At 46.6% G+C, this 22,320-nt stretch overlaps 1 protein-coding gene across 1 annotated transcript; it reads left to right on the top strand.

Annotated features, from left to right (window-relative positions):
• The first annotated feature begins 614 nt into the window (after positions 1–614).
• Positions 615–21,412, top strand: fgfr4 (fibroblast growth factor receptor 4). Its single transcript, XM_074611743.1, has 21 exons — positions 615–1,207; positions 5,734–5,939; positions 9,418–9,590; positions 9,670–9,820; positions 9,959–10,009; positions 11,276–11,548; positions 11,995–12,084; positions 12,205–12,371; positions 12,486–12,609; positions 14,032–14,222; positions 14,333–14,471; positions 14,669–14,862; positions 15,303–15,448; positions 15,719–15,840; positions 15,930–16,040; positions 16,204–16,394; positions 19,152–19,274; positions 19,753–19,823; positions 20,039–20,176; positions 20,321–20,426; positions 20,753–21,412. The coding sequence occupies exons 2-21, from the start codon at positions 5,852–5,854 to the stop codon at positions 20,927–20,929; spliced, it is 2,826 nt and encodes a 941-aa protein (XP_074467844.1). The 5' UTR covers positions 615–1,207; positions 5,734–5,851; the 3' UTR covers positions 20,930–21,412.
• Positions 21,413–22,320: the final 908 nt, after the last annotated feature.

The following is a 22,320-nucleotide window of genomic DNA, read 5'->3' as shown; positions in this document are numbered from 1 at the left end:
AGGAGGAGAGGAGGAGAGGGGGAGAGGAGGAGAGGGGAAGAGGAGGAGAGGAGGAGAGGAGAGGAGGAGAGGGGGAGAGGAGGAGAGGGAGAGGAGGAGAGAGGGGAGAGGGAGGAGAGGGAGAGGAGGAGAGGGGAGAGGAGGAGAGGAGGGAAGAGGAGGAGAGGGAGAGGAGGAGAGGGGGAGAGGAGGAGAGGAGGAGAGGGTGTGGGCTGGTGGGGAGGGGAGGGCGGGTTACAGATGTGCGCCGCAGCGGGGGCCCCGCGAGCACCCTCCCTCCTCCTCTCCCTCCCTCTCCCCCCCTCCTCTCTCCCTCCTCCTCCTCCTTCTCCTCCTGCTCCCCTCTCTCTCTCTCTCTCTCCCTCTCTCCCTCCTCCTCTCTCCCTCCCTCCTCCTCCTCCTCCTCCTGCTCCCCTCTCTCTCTCTCTCCCTCCTCCTCTTCCTCCTCTCCCCCCTCTCTCTCTCCCTCCTCCTCTCCCTCCTCCTCCTCCTCTTCTCCCTCCTGCTCCCCTCTCTCTCTCTCCCTCCTCCTCCCCCTCCTCCTCCTCCTCTCCCTCTCAGTCCATTGTGTTGTTGTGCCTGTAGAGCCTGGAGAGCAGCAGAGTGCAGTAGGAGGACTCGGTCTCTCTCTCTCTCTCTCTCTCTCTCTCTCTCAGTCTCTCTCTCAGTCTGTAGTAGTAGAGGAGGAACCGGACTGAGGAGCTCACATCAGACCGGGACTCATCAGGAGAGGACGGAGAGGAGAGCTCTGCTGCGTAAAGACTCAGTTTGCTGCGTAAAGACGCGCGTAAAGAAGCAAGAGAGGACTCTGAACTGGGCACGTTTATATACCAACCTCTTCCTCTCAACACTCGGATCAAGGACTGCTTTTTTAACCCCTCTAAATCCACTTTCTGGCTCCATGTTTGGTTTTCTGTCTCTCTCCATGGATCTAGCCCTCTGAGTGGACTGGACTTTGCCCGGAGAGAGAGGAGGCTGGTGGTGTTGGTGGAGGAGGGTGGAGGGGGATCACAGCTCCTTCCACCAGGTCAGCTGTCCTTCATGTTCCAGAGGAGCTGCTGCTGCTTTCTGATGGATTTATAAGCTCCACTTGGTTTACAGCTGCTGGAGGAAGGATACACCAAAGGAGCTCCAAATGAGGATTTCAATATTCCCCCGAATCGACCTGGACAAGGAGTGATTTCACCCCCACTGGGTGGAGGAAAAGGTGGGTGAACACAGACACAGACAGCTGGAGCTGTTTCATTCATTCCAGTGCAACTTGGTTTGCATTTTATTTATTATTACATCTACCCTATCTCCTATTCTACAAGTGCAATTACCTCTGTTTACGTTGTTGGCATTTAGCCTTTCAAAAACAATAAGAGTAAACAACTTATTTTAAGTTACGTCCATAACTTAAATAACCTAAGAAACACTTATTTTAACCACCAAACCATGGTGTGCCACACGTTTTAATATTCTGCTTCAATCCATATTTGTTGGCATTTAGCCTTTCAAAAACAACATATTCACCTCCAGGGCTCCAGCCTCGGTGTGAAATACATTTGACTGTGCAATATATCATTTGATGCAATATATACAGTACCTCAAGTGCAACTACCTTTGTTTGCATTTTATTTATTACATCTACTCTACCTATTTTACAAGTGCATTTACCTCTGTTTACATTACATCTACTTTACCTATTTTATTTGCTTTATAACTGTGTGTGTTTTATCTGTTAAATGTTTTATCTGCCTCGTTTAGTCTTGTCAAGTATTTGTTTTAAAGCACTGACCAGAAGTGGCAACTGTGAATCTCGTTGTATTTAATACGATGACAATAAAGCTTTCTATTCTATTCTATTAGATCTCCACTAAAAAGCTTTAAATCTTCTCATTAGAGCGACTTTATTCTAATTTTCTATTTGTTTTTTTTGTTGCTCAAATTCTTTTTATTGGTGTTCTGTACAAAATCCAATAAATAATTGTATAAACAATTATCCCCCATCCCTCTAACAATATTACTGCACCATTAAATAAGCAGAGTTAATTTAACATAAACAATTACATTTATACATATAAATGAATTAAATCCGATAGCAACATAAATGAAACATATACCAAACAAAACCCCCCCCCCAAAAAAAAAGAATTAAAAAAAAGGAAAGAACCAAAAAAAAAACAGAAAAATAAGTAAACTAAAAATTATAATAATAAATAAATAAATAAAAAAAACAACTAAGTATAAGTTGTGAATTATATGTAATATGGGGTCAGCAGTTTAAAACGTCAATGTCAATTGTATCCATTTTTTCTATATAGATTAAAAAGGGTCTCCATGTAGCATAACATTTCTGAGCACAGCCTCTACAGCGAATCTTCTCCAACACCAGATGATGATGTAGATCTTTAAACCACATCTTAAAGCTTTTCTATTTGTTTTAATCAAACCAGAGAACAGACCGAGCAGGATCAGCCACTCATTTGCATTGTAAATCCTGGTTTTGTCATTTTAAACAGGAGACTTCAGGGAGAGAAACTCTTTCTCATAATGAAGTTTAACTTGTTGTGTTTTGCAACGCGCTCAGATCCAAACAAGAACAAGTCACCTCGTTAGACATTGAACCTTCCACACGGACTGTATGTCAGTCAGGAGGAGTTTGAACTCTGTCAGGCCACATGAAACAACATTAAACTCATTTAACCAGCAGGAATCAATTAACCCTCCTACCGGGCAACTTCTGCTTCTAACACTTTATATCAAACATAAACTATCAATTATGAAAAATAATAATAATCAATACATAGAAAATAAACACGTTCATTAACGTTCACGTGCTTCATGTATCTGTCTGTGTTCTACCTGCAGCAGTACTACTGTGGTACTAATACTGTAGTACTAATACTGCTGTAGTACTACTGAAGTAGTAGTAATACTACAGTACTACTGTAGTATTACTACTACAGTAGTACTGGTAGTACTGCACTAATACCACAGTAGTACTGCTGGTACTGCAGTAATACTACAGTAGTATTGCTACAGTAATACTGCAGTAATTCTACAGTAGTACTGCTACAGTAATACTGCAGTACTGCTACTACAGTAGTATTGCAGTATTACACTTTTTGGGGTGAATTTATGTTTAATAAATTATTATTATTATTTCCATGAAATTACACCTTATTTTTTAGTTAAAAAATAATCAGAAATGTTTTAATTATTGTGACTATCATCAGTGGAACATAATCTCGATGGATTATCACAGATGTCAAAGTTTAGTCAGAATATTATAAATATTATAATATAAAACATTTTCAATGGCAGCACATAATGACACCTTTAAACTAACTTCATTCCAACTCATTACCACAACTTTTACACTTTGTTTCTGTAATTTATGGTCAATAAATTGATTGTTATCAGACTGACTGACATTATTATAACATAAATATGAACTCAGGTTATCCTACTAAGGCTGTTTGAGACTAATAGTCCATATGACGGATTTATGAAGTGTGATTTATGTGGCAGAAAGACGCAGTATATTAAAACTAGAAGCCTCCACAGTGACATCCCTCCCTCCCCCTCTCTCTTTCCGTGAGTAGAGACAGTAGAGACAGTAGAATACAGTAGAAGTGTTTTGGCTGCAGCAGCAGCAGTGAGGCAGCGTGCCAGCAGAGGAATCAGCAGCAGGAGAGAAAAAGTCTTTTTTTTTTTCCAGTCCTTAATTGAGAAAGAATACGTTTCATTCAGCAGGCTGGTTCTTTAAACGGTGTGCGTGTGTGTGTGTGTGGGCGCGGTTTGCATGCATGGAGTGCACGCACCAGGGTCTGGCGCCTGTGCGCAGTTGGCCCCGACTGGCAGCAGAAGAAATCACCACATTATTCCTTCAGAGTGTTTAGAGTCGTACTTCAATTATATTTTTAAAGTGTTGTTATAATAATACTTTTCAGTAGTAATACTTCTATGTTCTCATGGGACTGAGGTATTTGTCGTACCATGGACCATTAGTGGAAGTTAATTATTAACTTTTTTCTTAACTTAAAAACTTAAAGGGACTGTTTGTAACTTCTTTCAGGTCTAAATCATTGCCGGTCGGTGTCTCATGGTCTCTCGTGTGTCTCATGGTCTCTCGTGTGTCTCCTGGTCTCTCGTGTGTCTCCGCTGTTCAGACTCAGACTCCAACACAAACTCCAGTGAAGCACCAAAACCTCTTGGTTGTATCTAGTGAAGCTGTTAAACAGTGTTGGCCGCGGTCGGAGGACGCGGGGGAGACCGTAGCTTTGGTCTCCAGGACCGGAGTCTCTGCTCCTCTGCTCCTCTGCTCCTCTGCCTGCCTTCACTCACACACCGCGCTCCTTCTCTCTCTCTCTCTCCACCTCTCACGTGCATGCTGCTCACTCCACACTGCAGAAGAGTTAGTTTAGCTCTGAGAATATCTAGTGAATGTTCAGTGGACGTTTGTGCAGAAATAACTGCTGCAGCTCCTCCAGACCAACAGAGGTTTCCCGTGTCTTGTGAAGTGACGGGGCTCCGCAGAGAGAAACGTTATCGTCTCCGACCAAAACTCCGGCGTCTCCCCTGTTCCCTCCGGCCGCGGTCGGGAGGCTGAGGCGGGAAAAGCCAACACTAGGATCAGCATTGATTCATGGAGAGACCTTGGTCTGGTCAGCTAACATTACTGCCAAGCAGCTGAAATACAGAGTGATATTGTGCTTTTAGCTGACGTGTGTCTCCTCACTGTGTTGAGCGATGCTCCTTCATGTCTATGTAGAGCGAGCACAAGCGCCAGCAACAGGACGCTGACTTTAGTTGACTTAACGGACACAGGTGAAGCTGTTAACAAGACATTTAGGATTCTTACAAACAGTCCCTTTAAATCTTTAAATATCATTGATGCGTTCAGCAGTTTAGCATATTTTATAAAGTTTAAAAAATGGTTAAAACATGTTTAAGTATTTAGAGTCAGTCATTTTTCGGGGAAATATAGATCCTAAATTTTAGTTCCAGCTTCATCACTGTGAGGTTTTTGTTGTTGTTCTTTGTCTTGTGTAATAATAAATATATATTTGGGGTTTTAGGTTATTATATTTTTAATATATTTTTGTTATTTACAATATTTTTATATCTTTATATCTGTGAATAATGTTATTTTTCTTAAATAGAAATACTATAATCTGAAGACTTAAGGCATTTTATTTCACTAGTTTCTGACTATTTATGCACCAAATAGTTACTTTGGTTAAATAAGAATGTAATCGTCAGACCACCGGTGAAGTTTGGAGTTCTACTGCGATAGATTTGAGGTATCACACATGTTGCCTGCCGAGGACGTGATGCTCCGGTGAGCATCAGTCACCTGTTTCCACCTGAAGTCTCCTCAGCTGCCAGTCGAGTCTCTTCACATTTCTGCAGCTTCCTGGCGAGTTTCAAGTGTTTTCCCAGTCGGGGCCCATTATCCCAGGGCCGGACTGAGCCGGGTCATCCATTGACAAACAACAGCTCCCGCTCCTTATTCATGACGCAGGAGAGCCTGGACAATGTGAGGCCGGCCAGCGAGCGGCACAGTTAGCGGGACATCTGGTTAAGAATACAGCTGCTCAACAGTCAAAAACAGACTCTTTTATCCATTCCTCTCAACAAGTGTTTGTTTTTTGCCACCTGGTTTAAAACTGAGCTGAGAGGTTTGTGTCTTTTAGCGGCTGATCATCAAATAAGCGTCTCTCTTTGTGTTTTCTGCATCTGCAGGATCCAGATTTAGAGGCTTTGTGGAAGTTTTCCGATGCCAGGAGCATCCGGAGTGTGAGGCCGACGCCGGGCTTCCAGCGGACAATTCTACCTTTTTAACCCAGAAGACGTGAAGAAGATGGAGAGGATCTGCACGTTCTGCGTTCTCCTGCTGTGTTTGATGGACGGAGTCTCGGCCAAGGCCGTCAGCGAAGGACGGACTAAAGGTAAGACCTGAAGCTCTACGTCAGCTCTGTTGAGATGCTCTACAGACGGTTGCCTTCCTGACTTTTGGGGGTTTGTGTTGTATAACAGTCAGATAAGCGTGCGGCTGAAAGGTCTGATTGTATCACGACTTCCTTCTTTGGTGTGTATGTGTAATGGTTTCGATCAGCCCACTTTCCCTCCTTAGAAAGTGTCAGTTTCTTGGCAGTCGTGACCACAGAGGAAGTCAAGGTGACAGGAAAAATGACTTCTGTCTTGGACGGAGGGGGGGGAGGAAAAAAACCTCTCTGAGTGTTTTTGCTGCCGTAAACTGAGCTACCTGATCCGTCCGAGGCCCGGGGGCTCGGAAGTGTAAATCTGCCTGGCTGTGTGCCAGCTGTAGGGGATGAGGAGGATGAGGAGGAGGAGGAGGAGGGTGAAGGGGCTTTTCATTGATGCTTTACAAACAGAAGCCAATGCAAGAAGTCAGCTCCATTCTCAACGTTTCCATTGAGTTAAGGTGTAATCAATACGATCAGTAGAATCAGTGTCTCCTCTGCTGTGAGCTACATGATGTTCTTAAATCAGATTAAAGGACGAAGGAGACATTTTTTGTCTGTAGATTGATGAAAGACAGAGTGGGTTGTTGCCCCGGAGGTCTTCTCTCTCCGTCTCCGTGGCCCCACTTTGTACTTCGGGGCCCCCGCGAGGCCAGCCGGGGCTTGCTCTCTCAGACGACAATGTGCAGCCCCTTTCAGGTTTATTTACAAGACGGATGAGTAAAGAGTGGAAGCAGGGTTGATGATAGAAAGATCTTCAGGTCGTAAAAACATGCAGCTTTTATCTTGGTGCTTTTTAGAGTTTCAAAAACACAAATGTGTGATTTTCTGCACAGAAACAATTTGATCTGAACCAAAGTGGAGCCTCAATCTCCACAAACAAACCTCCTCGTAACTACTTTGTAGTTCCCATTGGAGCGTATTATGTTGGATTATCAGTAATCAGTTGTAATTATCTACAGCTGTTGAAATATTACTGCACAATAAACACAGAAAACACAGAAAACACGGCTCGGTGAGATCCTGGACGTCCTGACCATCACGTTGGGATTACAGTTAGATCTTGGTTTGATTATTATTTATTGTTGGGCGTCACTTTCTAGATAAGAGACGTACCGGACAGAGAAAGAGACGTAGCACCAAAAGGAAAAAGATAAACTCCTCCTTGATGTCAGTTAAAAGAGTGAGAAGTGACTCCCACCTCCCTGAAGAGGAGTCCATCTGAGGAGAGGTGGTGAGGGGTTCAGAGGGACCCACAATGCACTGCTCCGACTCCTCACGGCGTAGATGTGTTTCCTCTCTGGAGGGATACGATGCACAGAAAACAGTTCAGGATGAAAAACAAGACGGAAGAGAAACATGGAACAAAGCGTTTATTAATATCTTGAAAGTATTCTGGGCCCGCGGGGCGTTTTCTGTCATCTCGCTAAATATAATTCTACATCTAATGTTTCTAACCACATGCTGCTAAATGCAGGGATCTGACTTGTCCAATGTTTTTTTTCCTTCCCCCCCTGGAAAGAAAAAGTGTTTTTCAGTGGTGTTTCGTGCCACATCATTACAGAGTATAGAAGAGTCTGAGTGGAGCTCGTCTGGACTCTTTAGCTGCTCTTCATCCAAACAACAACGTCGATGTAGAAACGTACACAGATGATGTCCAAGTTTAGTTTGCAACTTCAATCCACGGCCGCCCGCTTTAATCCACTTTGTTTTTTAAAAGAGAGATTGAAAAACTTCATCACAAAATGCTGTTAATTGTTTAAATTCACAACATTCAGGAGATATCAAAGAACGTCATCTTTGCTTTCTCTCTGAACAGAATAACTGGGTTGGCATTTACTTTTTTTTGGACTACATCCGCTGGTCGGGCCTGTGGACGTGTTTATTATAACTTCTTATTACATCTGTAATTGCTTCATAAACCGAATGAATGAATGATTGTCAATAAATCCGCGGGTCAGAGAATGTGAGACTCCTCATTGTCCCGACTGGTTTCCACAGAGAGCTCCTCTCTGCTCTGCTTGCCCAGTCCAGCCGGCCGGTTTGTTGGTTGGTTGGCTGGTTGGTTGGCTGGTTGGTTGGCTGGTTGGTTGGTTGGTTGGTTGGTTGGTTGGTTGGGTGGTTGGTTGGCTGGTTGGTTGGCTGGTTGGTTGGTTGGTTGGCTGGTTGGCTGGCTGGTTGGTTGGTTGGTTGGTTGGTTGGGTGGTTGGTTGGCTGGTTGGCTGGTTGGTTGGTTGGTTGGCTGGTTGGTTGGTTGGCTGCTGGCTGGCCGGCTGGCTGGCTGGCTGGCTGGTTGGTTGGTTGGTTGGCTGGTTGGCTGGTTGGTTGGTTGGCTGCTGGCTGGCCGGCTGGCTGGCTGGCGGCTGGGTGGCTGGCTGGCTGGCTGGGTGGCTGGCTGCTGGCACCAGCCGGGCGGTTTGTTTGTGTTGTGTTGTGTTTGCCCCCTCGCCTCTGGGTGACAATTCACACTCTGCCGCGAGTTCAACTCCGGGGCACCGTCCCTGTCTCTGCAAGTTCATTAGCACGGCTCGATGTGTGTGTGTGTGTGTGTGTGTGTGTTCATCTCTGTGATTTACTGCCGACTGTTTCACTGTGTTTCCATCAGATGAAGATGTGTGTTATTCTCAGCAGTAGTCGACTAATCGACTAAATAAATCTTCAAAATAGAATCCGAAATATCTTGAATTATAGTTTTGACTAGTCAAAATGACGTTGCAGATATCTCTAATGAATATCCTGTACTGCCATTAAATGTTAACACCGTTTGCAGTACCAATCAGCGTTTCTGATTTTCCACTCACAAGGTAGCAGCCGTGTGTGTGTGTGTGTGTGTGTGTGTGTGTGTGTGTGTGTGTGTGTGTGTGTGTGTGTGTGTGTGTGTGTGTGCTCCTGAAAGCACTTCACTGCGACAAGGGAACAGATTGCCTTTTCACTAAGCGCTCGCAGGAAGCAATCAGACAGAAAATTGCCCTGGAAAATTGCTCGTTCTGAGTGACTGAGCAGCGAGCGAGGTCCCCGGCCAGGGCGCACATATGCTCCGACAAGTGAGTGGGCCGAGCGCATGAATGGGCGAATGACCCAGTGAATGGAGGGCACTGTGGCTGATGGTGACACGATGGTAGCCGGGTTATCAGGGCACTCTATCACCGGTTCCTGGTGGCATTAAGTGACAGCGGTTGTTAAGGAACATGGTGTACTTCTGCTGCCGGACCTCTCAGAGGTAAACTGAAACCACTGAGGGTGTGTTTTGAAAATGTTTTGCCTCGTTCACTGGAGAGCGCGTTCAGACCGAGGAGGTTTATTAAGACTAGAGACTCCTTTATTCTGTGACATAACCATAACATGACACCTGGGATCCTCGGAGTAAATAAGAGTCATTCAGAGGAAACTGTTCCTCATGCTTTGAAAGTCAAGACTGATTTTCCCTCCGTTTTGTTCCCAGATCTTCGGGTCTCCAGGCCTCTGATCGCACCAGGTTACCCAGAAAACACCACGGGGCTGGTGGGTGGTCAGTCCAAGCTGGCGTGTAAAGTCCACCGGCCGGCGTCCACCAAGGTGCAGTGGCTGAAGACGGAGGTCATCCAGGGAGGCCCGCCGCGCCTCAGGGCTCTGACGGTGAGAAACAGAAACAATCTCATGGTTTCCATTCTGTCCTCATCATATCAGATATTAAAACGATGTCTCCTCCATGCAGGCCCTGCAGAGCAACGCGTCCAAGGTGAACACTTTGCATCTGTCCAACATCACTCTGGAGGATGCAGGAGAGTACATCTGCATGGCCGAGAGCACCCACGCAGGACAGACGGTACAGGCCCTGCAGTCGGCGTGGCTGGAGGTCCTGCCTGGTGAGACACTCTTTTATCATCACACCAACCTTTTGGGCGTATCTTACTAGTTTTTGTTAAAAAAATTACACTCTAATGTATCATCTATCAAGGCCAGGTATCACGTTATGTTCTAACCTTAACTTTCCCCTCCCACAGGTACCATCATCTCTCAAACTGTGGACCTGACTGCTGCCGACATCCCCTCAGGTAACTTCAGCAGTGATCTAGGAGTTTAAAGCTAGGGTTGGTAGCATTCTTCAAAAACACTTTTCAGATATATTTGTTGAAATCCAGCGCGCTCTGGGGCGGTTAACAGCCGAGTGTGAATCGATCGGGATGAGAGTCAGTACCTCCAAGTCTGAGGACACGGTGCTCTGCCGGAAACTGGTGGATTGCTCCCTCTGGGTTGGGAGTCGCTGACCCAAGCGAGGGAGTTCAAGTATCACGAGTGAGGGCAAAATGGAGCGGGAGATGGACAGGCGGTTTCAAGCTCTCGATTTACCGGTCCATCTACGTTCCAGCCCTCACCTGTGGTCAGGAGCTTTGGGTAGTGACCGAGACTGAGCGTTAGAGAGAGGGTGAGGAGCTCAGACATCCGGAAGGAGCTTGGAGTAGAGTCGCTGCTCCTTCACCTCTAAAGGGACCAGCTGAGGTGGTTCGGGCAAATGCAGGGAGACAGCTGAAAATCCTCCCTTTCTTCCCTCCATTCTTTTAGAGGGTAAAGGGTGCCTGCAGGTCTACCTACCGACCTGTCGGTGTCGCCGACCTGGAGACTTTCTCTCTAGATGTTGGGACTGTTGGATCCGGTGCTGCTGGCTACTTTCATTGGAAAAGAGTTGGCAACACTGGGCTCAGTTTTTAAGTTGGATCATTTCTAAAATAAAGCGTACTGTTGCTAATTTCTCACCGTCACTGACCCCAACTTTAAACTGTAAAGAATAACTCTGCACAGACTGATGAAGATGGTATGGCGGCCATCTGTGTGCGCTCCTCCTCCTCCTTCTCCCCGAGCTGGAATAAACTCTCCTCCCGACGCTCTCTTAGATCTCCAGTGAACCTTCACCGCCCCTCAGATTTACTCTCCGTCCACTGTCACGCTGCAACATGTTCATTAGCTCCAGCTCCTCTTCCTCCTCCTCCTCCTCCTCCTCCTCCTCCTCCTCCTCCTCCTCCTTCTTCTTCTTCTTCTTCTTCTTTTGGGGAAGGAGTTTGTGGTGTTAGCTAGATCGCTCTCAGGGCCACAGTAATCCACACAGGGGGAACAAAAAGATGAAGAGGAGGAGGAGGCCTCCTGGTCTCCATGGTGATCTCATTGTGTGTGTTTGGGGGTGGGGGGGGATAATAGGGTTGAAGTGTTGGAGGTCATAGTTGAGGGGACGGTATTTGCTTTAGAGGGGAGATGAAGATATAAACCTGCTGACTGGTTGAGAGAAACGAGGAGCTCAGACTCAACGTTCTCTTGGTTTTCAACAGATGTTCTGGAGGACCTGAGCGAGGACGCCACGGAGCACCTTCTGCTGGAGCCGGGGAACGTCTTGAAGCTGCGCTGCGACACCACCAGCACCCGGCCCGGCATGGCGGTGAACTGGTACAGGGAGGGGAACCGGGTTCTGGCCACGCCCCGCATCCAGATCCGCGGAGCCTTCATGGAGATCACGGACGCGACGTACGAGGACTCTGGCGTCTACGTTTGTGTTCTCCGGGGAACCAAAGAGCCTGTGAGGAACTTCACCATCACTGTGGCAGGTAAGGGAACAATTGGTTTATTCATTTAGGCCCAATCCCAGTGTCCCCCCTAAGGCCTTAGACCCTGAACCCAAAGTCCCAAAGTCCCCTTTAAGGTCTTAAACCCTGAACCCTCAGTCCCAAAGTCCCCCTTAAGGCCTTAAACCCTGAACCCTCAGTCCCAAAGTCCCCTTTAAGGCCTTAAACCCTGAACCCTCGGTCCCAAAGTCCCCCTTAAGGCCTTAAACCCTGAACCCTCAGTCCCAAAGTCCCCTTTAAGGCCTTAAACCCTGAACCCTCAGTCCCAAAGTCCCCTTTAAGGCCTTAAACCCTGAACCCTCAGTCCCAAAGTCCCCCCTAAGGCCTTAGACCCTGAACCCTCAGTCCCAAAGTCAAGCAAGTGAACTCTCTGGCATGTTATGGACCAATCAATAATTGAAAAAGTGATTTTGTTTATTTGTTTCCAGACTTGTTGGGGTCGGGGGACGATGACGAGGACAATGGCTTGGAGGACTCATCGGCTGAGATTGAAAACGACCAGGTTTACTTCTCCAGAGGTGTGTTGTTGTTGTTGTTGTTGTTGTTGATGTTGATGTTGATGTTATTGTTCCTTGAGGAATTAGTAGAACTCAGCCTCCAACCTTTCTCTGAGTAACGGCTCATTGTTGTCCATACAGGTCCCTACTGGACCCACACCCAGCGGATGGAGAAGAAGCTGTACGCCGTTCCCGCCGGCAACACGGTGAAGTTCCGCTGCCCGGCTATGGGCAGCCCCATGCCGAACATCCGCTGGCTCAAGAACGGACGTGAATTCAGAGGAGAGCATCGCATCGGGGGCATCAAGGTGAGGATGGTTTCTGCTCTGCTGAATTCAATCAGAGGAGCTTTCACTGATATGTAAAGACCAGTGAGTGTCTCTCCACGCCGATGTATTTATCTGTGTGTTCCTTTGGGTTAGCTGAGACATCAGCATTGGAGCCTGGTGATGGAGAGCGTCGTGCCTTCAGACAGAGGAAACTACACCTGCATGGTGGACAACAGATACGGCTCCATCGCTCACAGCTACGTCCTCGACGTCCTGGGTAAGAAATTAAAACAGACATTATTCACAGCAGCGATAGCAACAGTTATGAGTCAGCATCATTCCTTCAAATCAAAGGCTCCAGTCTGAGGGAGGGGATAAGCGGGGGGTGGGGGGGTGAGCAGGAAGTGAACGGTCAGGCGTCCACACCAGTTTTCTACCTGACCTGTGACAGGAGATGGAGGAGGGCTGCGGTTTTGTTTGTTCATTTGTTGGCTGTCCGTCCACCGCGGGGTCAGTTTCCGTCCCCGCCGACGGGGGGAGACGACTAACGAGACGACTAACGAGATCAGAGAGCGAGAGTAAGCGCAGATCAAAGGGAGCCCCGGCGACCAGCTGACAAAGAGAGACACGCTAATGGAACCGGGTTTCATCCCAAAATCACATCTCCTGCTCTCGTGTGCCAGCATGCAAACACACATTCTATGTGACAGAGCGACGACCGCTGGGCGTCTCAGACGGTTGTTGTACAAAGCAGCCGGCTGTTAAACGGACAAATATGAGGAAGTTTCTCCCACGTTTTGTCCTGCCGGCGTTGGACTCCTGGTGAGAGGGGAATATCTGAAACCAAGCTGATCAGTTAGATCTCCGTCTCCATGTCTATCACTCCCTCCAGGGTTCTTCTGTTACTCATCTCTTAGTCGCCTCACCGTCATCAAATCCACCGTCGAACTATTCAAAATACACGTCAATGTACAGAATCATTACATCACATCACACACAAACTGTAGACGTGTCAACAGGTAAATATGCGCTACGAAACACAACAAACACCTCGCTGGTGCAACCGAGAGGGAATTAAGGTACGCGTCCACAGCCTCCGTCCTTTCCACGCTTCCCATTCATTGTTTATGTAGGCAGCCGTGCAATGCATTCTGGTAGCGTGGCGGCGCGATTTGAGAGACGGAGCGTCACGACGGCCGCTCCTCATTTGCATAAAGTTGAGGTCTCGGCTACTTTATGCAAATCACAGGCGTCCGACTCGACTCGGCGCCTCTGGAAACTCCCGAGAAACTTCTAAACTAACCGTTGTCGATCTAAAACAAAAACAGATTCATCAACATGGATTATTTATACATAAAATTACTTCGTCCAATCAAGTGTCTAGTGGCAGCCCATCAAGCGTCCAACGCTGGATCCCTCGCCATAAAAAAAACACCCTGTGGACACGTACCATGAGTCCTCTTGAACACTGTTTCTTCAAAATACGGGCAATGCCATCATCTTCATTTTAAGATTAAATCTTTGAGCGGAGAATACAATCTTCGGCTGCTCCGCGTCTTTTAGAAGGAACTAAATGTGTCCCCACACAACGTAAGATTTCCTATGTTTTAATACAAACAACTCAATATCCAAGAAAAGAAACTGCATCTTTCATCTTCGCCCACTTTGCTCATCTCTGCTTTGATTTCTTCCGGCGCAGAGCGTTCCCCACACCGGCCCATCCTACAGGCCGGTCTACCCGCCAACACCACAGCGGTGGTGGGCAGCGACGTCCAGTTCCACTGTAAGGTCTACAGCGACGCCCAGCCGCACATTCAGTGGCTCAAACACATAGAAAGGAACGGCAGCCGCTACGGTTCTGATGGGACGCCCTACGTTCGGGTCCTCAAGGTATGTCCAAGTTCTGATCCCTGTCCCTAAGCCTAGTCAACGACAGCCAAAGCCTCCGATTGTTGGATACTAACTGTTAATGTCACTTCTTCTGCGTCCGTGTTGTGCAGACCGGCAGTCTGAACATGTCCGAGGTGGAGGTGCTCTACCTGTCCAAAGTCACCATGGAGGACGCCGGAGAGTACACCTGTCTGGCTGGAAATTCAATCGGATTCGCGCACCAGTCCGCCTGGCTCACCGTCCTCTCAGGTACAGACCGGACTGAAGGCGACAGGATTCAGTGTTTAACAGAATTTACCTAATTGTTTGAATGATTGTAACTTTTAATTCTTCAATAAAGTGTTTGCATTTTCATTGACGAACTTCGATATTAAGCTGCATCCGCACTAGGGATACTTTGAATGGTTAATATACATGTATTTACAATGATCCCCGTCTTCCTACAGAGGAGGAAGCAGCGGAGGCGATGGACACCTTGGAGACCAAGTACACCGACATCATCATCTACGCCTGCGGCTTCCTGGCTCTGATCATGGCCATCGTCATCGTGGTGTTGTGTCGGATGCAGGTCCACCCCAGAAGGGAGCCGTTCGACGCCCTCCCCGTCCAGAAGCTCTCCAAGTTTCCTCTTCGCAGACAGGTACAGGGCGCAATGCATCATGGGAACTTATTGTGCCTTCAAATGGGGTTGTGTTTACAGTGTTTCCTAGAAGTGTCCATATGAACGCCCCCCTCTTGTGGTATTCATGGAAAGTTTCTGAGTTCACGAGTTGTGACGTGTTTGTTGACGTTGTCGGAAATGGTGGAGGCCTTGGATGTTCAAATTTCGGCGCTTAATAAGTTAATATATTGTCATTTTAGTCGTATATTAATATTGCCGTTGCTTAGCAGCGGTGTTCTCTCAACTTCCCATGCTGTAAACACCAGTTTCATTTGAAGGCACCAACAAAGTTGCTCTTCTCTAACTTTGGGAAGTAGTCGACTATGATTTAAGGCCTTGACGTTTCGTACGAAGCGTGTTTCTAGTTGGTCAGAGCGACCTGTTCCTGATAATTACATTTCCCGTTCCTCTTCCTTCAGTACTCGGTGGAGTCCAACTCGTCGGGGAAGTCCAGCGCGTCGCTGATGAGGGTGGCTCGCCTCTCGTCCAGCTGCTCGCCCATGCTGGCTGGAGTCATGGAGTTTGAATTGCCCTACGACCCCGACTGGGAGTTCCCCAGAGAGAAGTAAGTTACCTGCAAGTTAGAATCACTTCTGCAATGAAATTACACTCTGGAATTATTATGAAAGAGTTTACTGACAAGTTCCTGCAAAGAGCGTTATTCTTGCACTAAGTTTAGTTTGGCTTCTGGGACTCATTTGTGGGGAGCTAAAAAGAAACCAGCCCGCAGCCCGTTTTTGGCTCGACCCAACCTGTGTTTTGAGAAACCAGAAACCCAAATTATGGATTTGTACAGTTTACATGTACTTATTTTCGCTAACGTTTCTCTCTCTAGTTTAACGTTGGGCAAACCTCTAGGCGAAGGCTGCTTCGGTCAGGTGGTCAGAGCCGAGGCCTACGGCATCGCCAAGGACTCTCCGGATCCGGCCTCCACCGTGGCGGTTAAGATGCTCAAAGGTAGGAGAGAGAGAAGTGGTACAGAAATACTTGTAGAGATCAGCTAAAGTCTGCGGTCTTCTCTAAATAAAGTACATGTTTCCCTAAAGACGACGCCACAGACAAAGACCTGGCAGACCTCATCTCGGAGATGGAGCTGATGAAGGTGATGGACAAACACAAGAACATCATCAACCTGCTGGGAGTCTGCACGCAGGATGGTGAGTGTTTTATTCCTGCTTCAACAGACCTTCCTCCCAAACCTCCTTGTTATTGTCAAATCTCAACAAACAGCTAATTAAGTGATTGTTTGAACGATGGTGGTCTCCGGCCTCCAGGCTCCAACAACAATAGAAACAACCTTCTTCCTGTTTCCCCCCTCAGGGCCGCTGTATGTGCTGGTGGAGTACGCCTCTAAAGGCAGTCTGAGGGAGTACCTGCGGGCCCGGAGGCCTCCAGGTATGGACTACACCTTTGATGTGACCAAGGTGCCTGAAGAGCAGCTCACCTTCAAAGACCTGCTGTCCTGCGCCTACCAGGTGGCCCGAGGGATGGAGTACCTGGCCTCCAAGAGGGTATGTTCACTTTAAAGAGTAGAAGAAGAAGGTAGCTCAGTCTCCGGTGGCGTTTCATGTTTGCAAGAGGCGGTTGAACCAGCGTCAAACACTCGTTCATTTGGTTCGTCTCTGGTTCCTGCGTCTTGAATGTGAGGATTTGCTGTTTTTATATGTTTTTATATCTTTGTAAAACATCCTTAGATTATTATAGAGATGCACCGATCTGACTTTTTCAGTCTCGATAGCGATAGCGATATCTGGGCTTTGAGTACCGATCCGATACCAGAGCTCCACTTAAACACTGCTTTCTTAACTTTGTAAAACAAAATATAACAAATAAATACATAGATATAAATTGACTGAATTGTTATTTATTAAAATAATACATCGTGCACCAGCTGATTGGTAAATAAATCTTCAAAATTAACAAGAATTATTTACATGAATTAAAATTCAAGTGCAAACTTTTTTAATGCAGCAAGAAAATTGGTCAAAACTTGGAACAGGAATTGAAATTTGAATATATAATATACAGTATATAGGACACACAACATATATTAAATCCAATATATCAGCCCCCAATGGTCACCAATACCTGATCCAGCTATTTGATCCCGATATCTGATCCGGTATCGGTATCGGTGCATTCCTAGATTTTAAACTGTCACTCCGACAAACAGGATATTTGAAAACATCCTCTTAGATTCTGGGAATTTATGATGTTTGTTTTTACATTTGATAGATTAAACCATATGTTGAATAAGTGATTTTAGGAGAAGCTATCCGTATGATTGAGTAGCCCCAACAGATCTGTTCTGTGCTTAAATATAACAGTGTTTTAGATCATCTCAAGGAACTTCAGACGTCAGGATAGGAAAACACTTTGTAAATGAGTTGTGATTAGTTGGCATTGGCCTTCAGATGGATCTCCGTCTGCCCCCCTTTCTTCCCACCCTAACCCCCCTATGTTTCTACTCCTTTCATTTTCCCAGCATGCACTCTGTCTGTGTGCTTCTTATCAACACGTCTCTTTGTCTGCCAGCCGGTGTCTCAGACAGGCATTCCTGAGCAGAAAGCTGCGGTCCTGTTTACTCTCCTCCATCCATCTGTCCGTCCCCGCCGTCGCAGGGCTTTTGTCCTTTTTAGCGCTGCCCATAAATCTGTTAGCAAACAGGCAGCGGAGCCGTCGTCTGGGTGCAGGCATCGGGTTTCTGGCTCTACGGCCTCCTAAGAATGCAGGAGGCTGAAACTAACCCTCCATTATGGGGAGACCCGCAAACCCGAGACTGGTTCATTTCGCACGTCCCCACAAATCCCACGTCTATTTCCAATGAAAACCAAAATAAACTTAATGATATCCATTGAATGTGGGCAAACAGGGCCTTTCTCTCTCTCCCTCCCAGAGGGGTTTGTTGTTTCTCTCTATATAAAGACATTTTAATTCTGTAGCGTTCACTAAAACGAGGCGCTGCGTGTTGACTTTAGACTCCTGAGTCTTTTCATTTCTGGAGAAAATGTGCAGTGAATCATGTCTGCCCCCCCCCCCCAACCCTACATTCATGTTTTTACATGACTACTCCAAAAACCGCAGCCCGGACCAGACGAGAACATGTCGCCTCACAAGTCTCAATTCAGAAGAGCGTTTGGTGATGTAAAAGCTTTGATGATAAAGTGTAGTTTGACCTTCTGCTTCGGCCGGGACTCTACATTTATACTTCTGTCAAAGGGGGTGAATTTACTGCCATTCTCCGTTCACCGTGGAGGCATGAGAGAAACATATAATTATCTTTTTATCATCACAAAATATCAAGTCATATAGCAAAAGGAGCAAGTCTCTTTATGTAGTACATAAATCATCATCAGCAGTACTATACCTTAAAATATACAAAGTCTACTTTCAGAAACTAAAAAGTGAGTTACAAGTAGGGATGCACCGATACCGAGCGACACACGGCAGGCTGGGGAGTCCCGCATACGAGGCGGTGCGCCGCCACCGGCTCTAGGTCGGCTTGGAAAGGCTCGGGGCGAAGGTGCTGTCCTTAGTGCGCCCAAACCGCGTCGTGCCCCCACGTAAAAGGCACCAGGGGTCTGCGGCGATGTCTGCAACCCACCCGACCCGTCTTGAAACACGGACCAAGGAGTCTAACGCACGCGTGCCGGCTGACATGGGATCCCGGCCTGCGGGGTTGGGCGCACCACCGGCCCGTCTCGCCCGCACCGTGGGCGGGGAGGTGGAGCGTGAGCGCGTGCGATAGGACCCGAAAGATGGTGACGAGAGGTTAACGTCACGCTGCCGTAAAGTGGTATCGGTGCCGTTGTGTCAGAGCCGTTTTGCGAGTACGAGTACATGAGTACAGTATCGGACCTGATACCCGATACTGGTATCAGTATCGTGCATCCCTAGTTACAAGTATATAACTATTAAACTAATAGTATACATATTTGTTGTATAGTTCATAGTATAGTTGATGTACAAAATACTACTTAGATGTAAACTAGTTGTGTTTACTTTTATAATCTAAAAAGTGGACCAATTTAGTCCCAAGAAGTATTGAATTAGTTCACTTACAAGTATACTACTGGTACATTTATATTAGTTTACTTACTATACTTTATGTAGTAAGTATATGTGTGTAGGGTGTTAGAAACACGGACCATTTCAACACTTCATGCGTAATCTCCTGATCTGCAGAAACCAGCCGTTGGTGTTAAGATCACTTTAGTGTTTAGTGTCAGTCTTTAATTCCCTCTCTTCTCTTCTCTCTCTCTCTTCAGTGCATCCACAGAGATCTGGCAGCCAGAAACGTCCTGGTGACGGAGGACAACGTGATGAAGATCGCCGACTTCGGTCTGGCCAGAGGAGTCCACCAGATCGACTACTACAAGAAAACCACCAACGTGAGTGACACTTTGTAGCGGTTGAATTTCCTCGCTAGTATTTAGCGTATCTTTGGAGCGTTATTTAGCCTCCTTCCCAACAAGCTGAACCTTCTGGAGTCAGTCGGGTCTCGGGAGGTTAAGTAACTTAAACATTTCTCAGATAGAGCATCATGTAAATCATTCACATTAAAGATCTTTATGTGAAGACATTTGGATTGTTAAAAGGTGAAAGGGGAAGCTGCTGGTAAACATGTCTGCCAGGTTCCTTTCACAGCTTTCATTCTCCCCTTTAAGACAGATGTCTGATGGTTTCCTCTGATTGGCAGCAGGCTTAATGGGACTTAATTAGAAAAAGAGGGGAGACGAGGAGGGAGGAGGGGGGAGGGTTGAGAGCGAAAACATCTTTTTACAGTGAGACAGAAAGGAAAATAGAAAACGTGTGTGTTGTTGTGGTGAATGAAGGTGAGGCTGTAACGTGTCCTTGTCCTCTCTGCAGGGACGGCTGCCAGTGAAGTGGATGGCGCCGGAGGCTTTGTTCGACAGAGTCTACACTCACCAGAGCGACGTGTAAGTTCAATTTCTCGTACACAAAACACCTCCCGGCAAACATCAAGTGATTTACAGCTAAGATGATTATTTGTCTTTGCCTGTCTTGTGTTATTAAAACCTCATGTAGCCGTTACTCATCAGCTCTGAACTCTAAAGAACGAATCAGATGTTGCTCTCGGCATCGTTGTACACCACGGTAAACGTGTCCTGATCCTCTCGTCTACGTTTCTCAGGTGGTCGTTTGGCGTCCTGATGTGGGAGATCTTCACGCTGGGCGGCTCGCCGTACCCCGGTATCCCCGTGGAGGAGCTCTTCAAGCTGCTGAAGGAAGGACACCGCATGGACAAACCCTCCAACTGCACACACGAACTGTAAGTTAAGAGAGTCTTTCTCATGTTGTTTCAACCTGATCTCATAGCACGACGTTTTAAGGACATGCCGCGTGTCGTGATAACGCAAAATCCGGTAACGGACACAGTTAGATTGAGTTTTTGTGTTTTTCTTTTCCTCTGCAGCTACATGATGATGCGTGAGTGCTGGCACGCCGTTCCCACCCAGAGGCCGACCTTCAAGCAGCTGGTGGAGGAGCTGGACCGAGTGCTGCTGTCCATCTCTGACGAGGTGGGTCTCTCAAACAAACCCACTCCCTCCCATGAAACTGCACACAATCAGTCCAACGTATGCAAAGATGAACACACACACGTCTCTCTTTAACAATCTGCTGCCCAGATGTGTTCAGAACGAGAGAGCGAACGCACAGAGAGCACAATCCAGAGCTTATAAACCAAAACACAGACATCTCTAAGCTTTGAGTTTAAATTAAACACCGTTTGTCTCCGTGGTCTCGAAACAATTAAGCTTTAAATGAATCCACCAGCAGTCTGAAGGCTTTTACAAACATTTAACTGTTGATTAGTGTCTCTAACGTCTGAACTCTCTCCTCTCAGTACTTGGACCTGTCGACGCCCTTCGAGCAGTACTCGCCGTCGTGCGAGGACACGTCCAGCTCCTGCTCCTCCGACAACGACTCCGTTTTTACCCACGATGCCTTGTCCACCGACCCCTGCCTCCTGGGATACCAGGACGTGCGCTCCCGGATAGACGTGAAGACGGCGCTCCGATAAGCTGGAAGGAAACCAACACATATGCAGACATTGAGCACGACATAACACATCCAACGGAAGCCACACTGGAAGTCCGACCTCCTTTATGGCGCCAGACGAAGCCTCTTAGACGTAGGCGGGCGTTTATACACACACACATAAAAACACATGTATCCAGTGGAGCACTGAGGCCGGTGGGCTTCATCACATGGTGAAGGTTTGAAGACAAACGTTTCATCGTGGGCAGAAGAGAACGCGGTACTTTGGACTATCAGCTCTGGCGCTGCGCCCGAGGAAACGTTGGGAAACTGCGGCACTAAACACCACAGAAGAAGAACGTGGTACTCATAAACGCTTTCTTTTGATCGACGGACTATGATCTCCTCACACAACCCAAAACCAGGGCGAGAAAACCCTCTGTGATAAAGACATTTTTAACTAAACAAAAAGATTTATTTTGCTATGATAAAAAAGAAGTGATTGTTAAATATAAATCTCTATATAAGATTATTTTACTTTTGTTGTTGCTTATTTAAAAGAAGAAAACGGTCTTAAATCTCAGGATCTCTTGTGCTAAGAAGTTGCCGTATAGCGGCAGCAAAGTGCCTGAATTTACCATTTCCTGTGAATATATTTAGAATATTAAAATATTGTATGTACATATCAGCAGCAGAAAGACGATATAAATTATTCTGACATAAAAAATGAAGGAGAGGAATTTTAATCAAGTGTTTCAAGTGCCAAACCTGTTGAGCTGTCTCTTTGTGTTCAGGTTTCATTCCAACAGACTCACTTTAGAAGGAACATTTGGATAATAATCATAATCATAATCATCGCCCACAAATCATAAAATAACAAAAGACGCTGTTAAAGGTTGTTTTTCCATCAGCAAACATTTTCTAAAACGACTCAAACCTCAAATGTTTGTGGTGAGTAAATGATGGATTTGACCTTTCTAAAGACGTCTTTGTGGAATGAAACCTCCATTTGTCATTTTGTTTTAAACTGCTTCGACCTCCAGCCGAGGAGAAACACTCGTTTGTGGTTAAATATTCAGAAGGACTTCCAGTTCTTGTTGCCGTTGTTGGACGAAAGTCACCAGAAAAATGCTTTTAGCTCGAATGCATTTCTTAAGTTGTTAAAAACAAAAAGTTCTCAGACTCGTTTCAGTCTTTAATGATAGATAAAGGTAATCTTTGAGATGGCATTACGTGGTCTTCCTCCAACAACAGCTTCAACCAGAGACGGTGTGTCCCTCAGGTCTGGACTACCAAGCAGGGTTAGCGAGGTAACGTCAGGGTGGTTACCGGGGTAGATCACCATGGTAACTGATGCAGGTTATGTTCCAGATAAGAGATCAACTCGTATAAAAGCACCGGGCGTCCAGGGCAGCCAGGGCGTCCAGGGCAGCC

The sequence above is a fragment of the Sebastes fasciatus genome, chromosome 16 (genome assembly GCF_043250625.1).
Source record: "Sebastes fasciatus isolate fSebFas1 chromosome 16, fSebFas1.pri, whole genome shotgun sequence".
Taxonomy (NCBI): domain Eukaryota; kingdom Metazoa; phylum Chordata; class Actinopteri; order Perciformes; family Sebastidae; genus Sebastes; species Sebastes fasciatus.
Note: the sequence above shows the minus strand (reverse complement) of the source record. Positions and strands in the feature narration are given on the sequence as shown.

Excerpts from the sequence above, each read along its gene's own strand:
- fgfr4 (XM_074611743.1), top strand. The coding sequence starts at position 5,852 with ATGGAGAGGATCTGCACGTTCTGCGTTCTCCTGCTGTGTTTGATGGAC. Across the intron at positions 14,863-15,302 it reads AGTTTCCTCTTCGCAGACAG|TACTCGGTGGAGTCCAACTC; the intron begins GTACAGGGCGCA and ends CTCTTCCTTCAG. Across the intron at positions 15,841-15,929 it reads GGCGGTTAAGATGCTCAAAG|ACGACGCCACAGACAAAGAC; the intron begins GTAGGAGAGAGA and ends GTTTCCCTAAAG.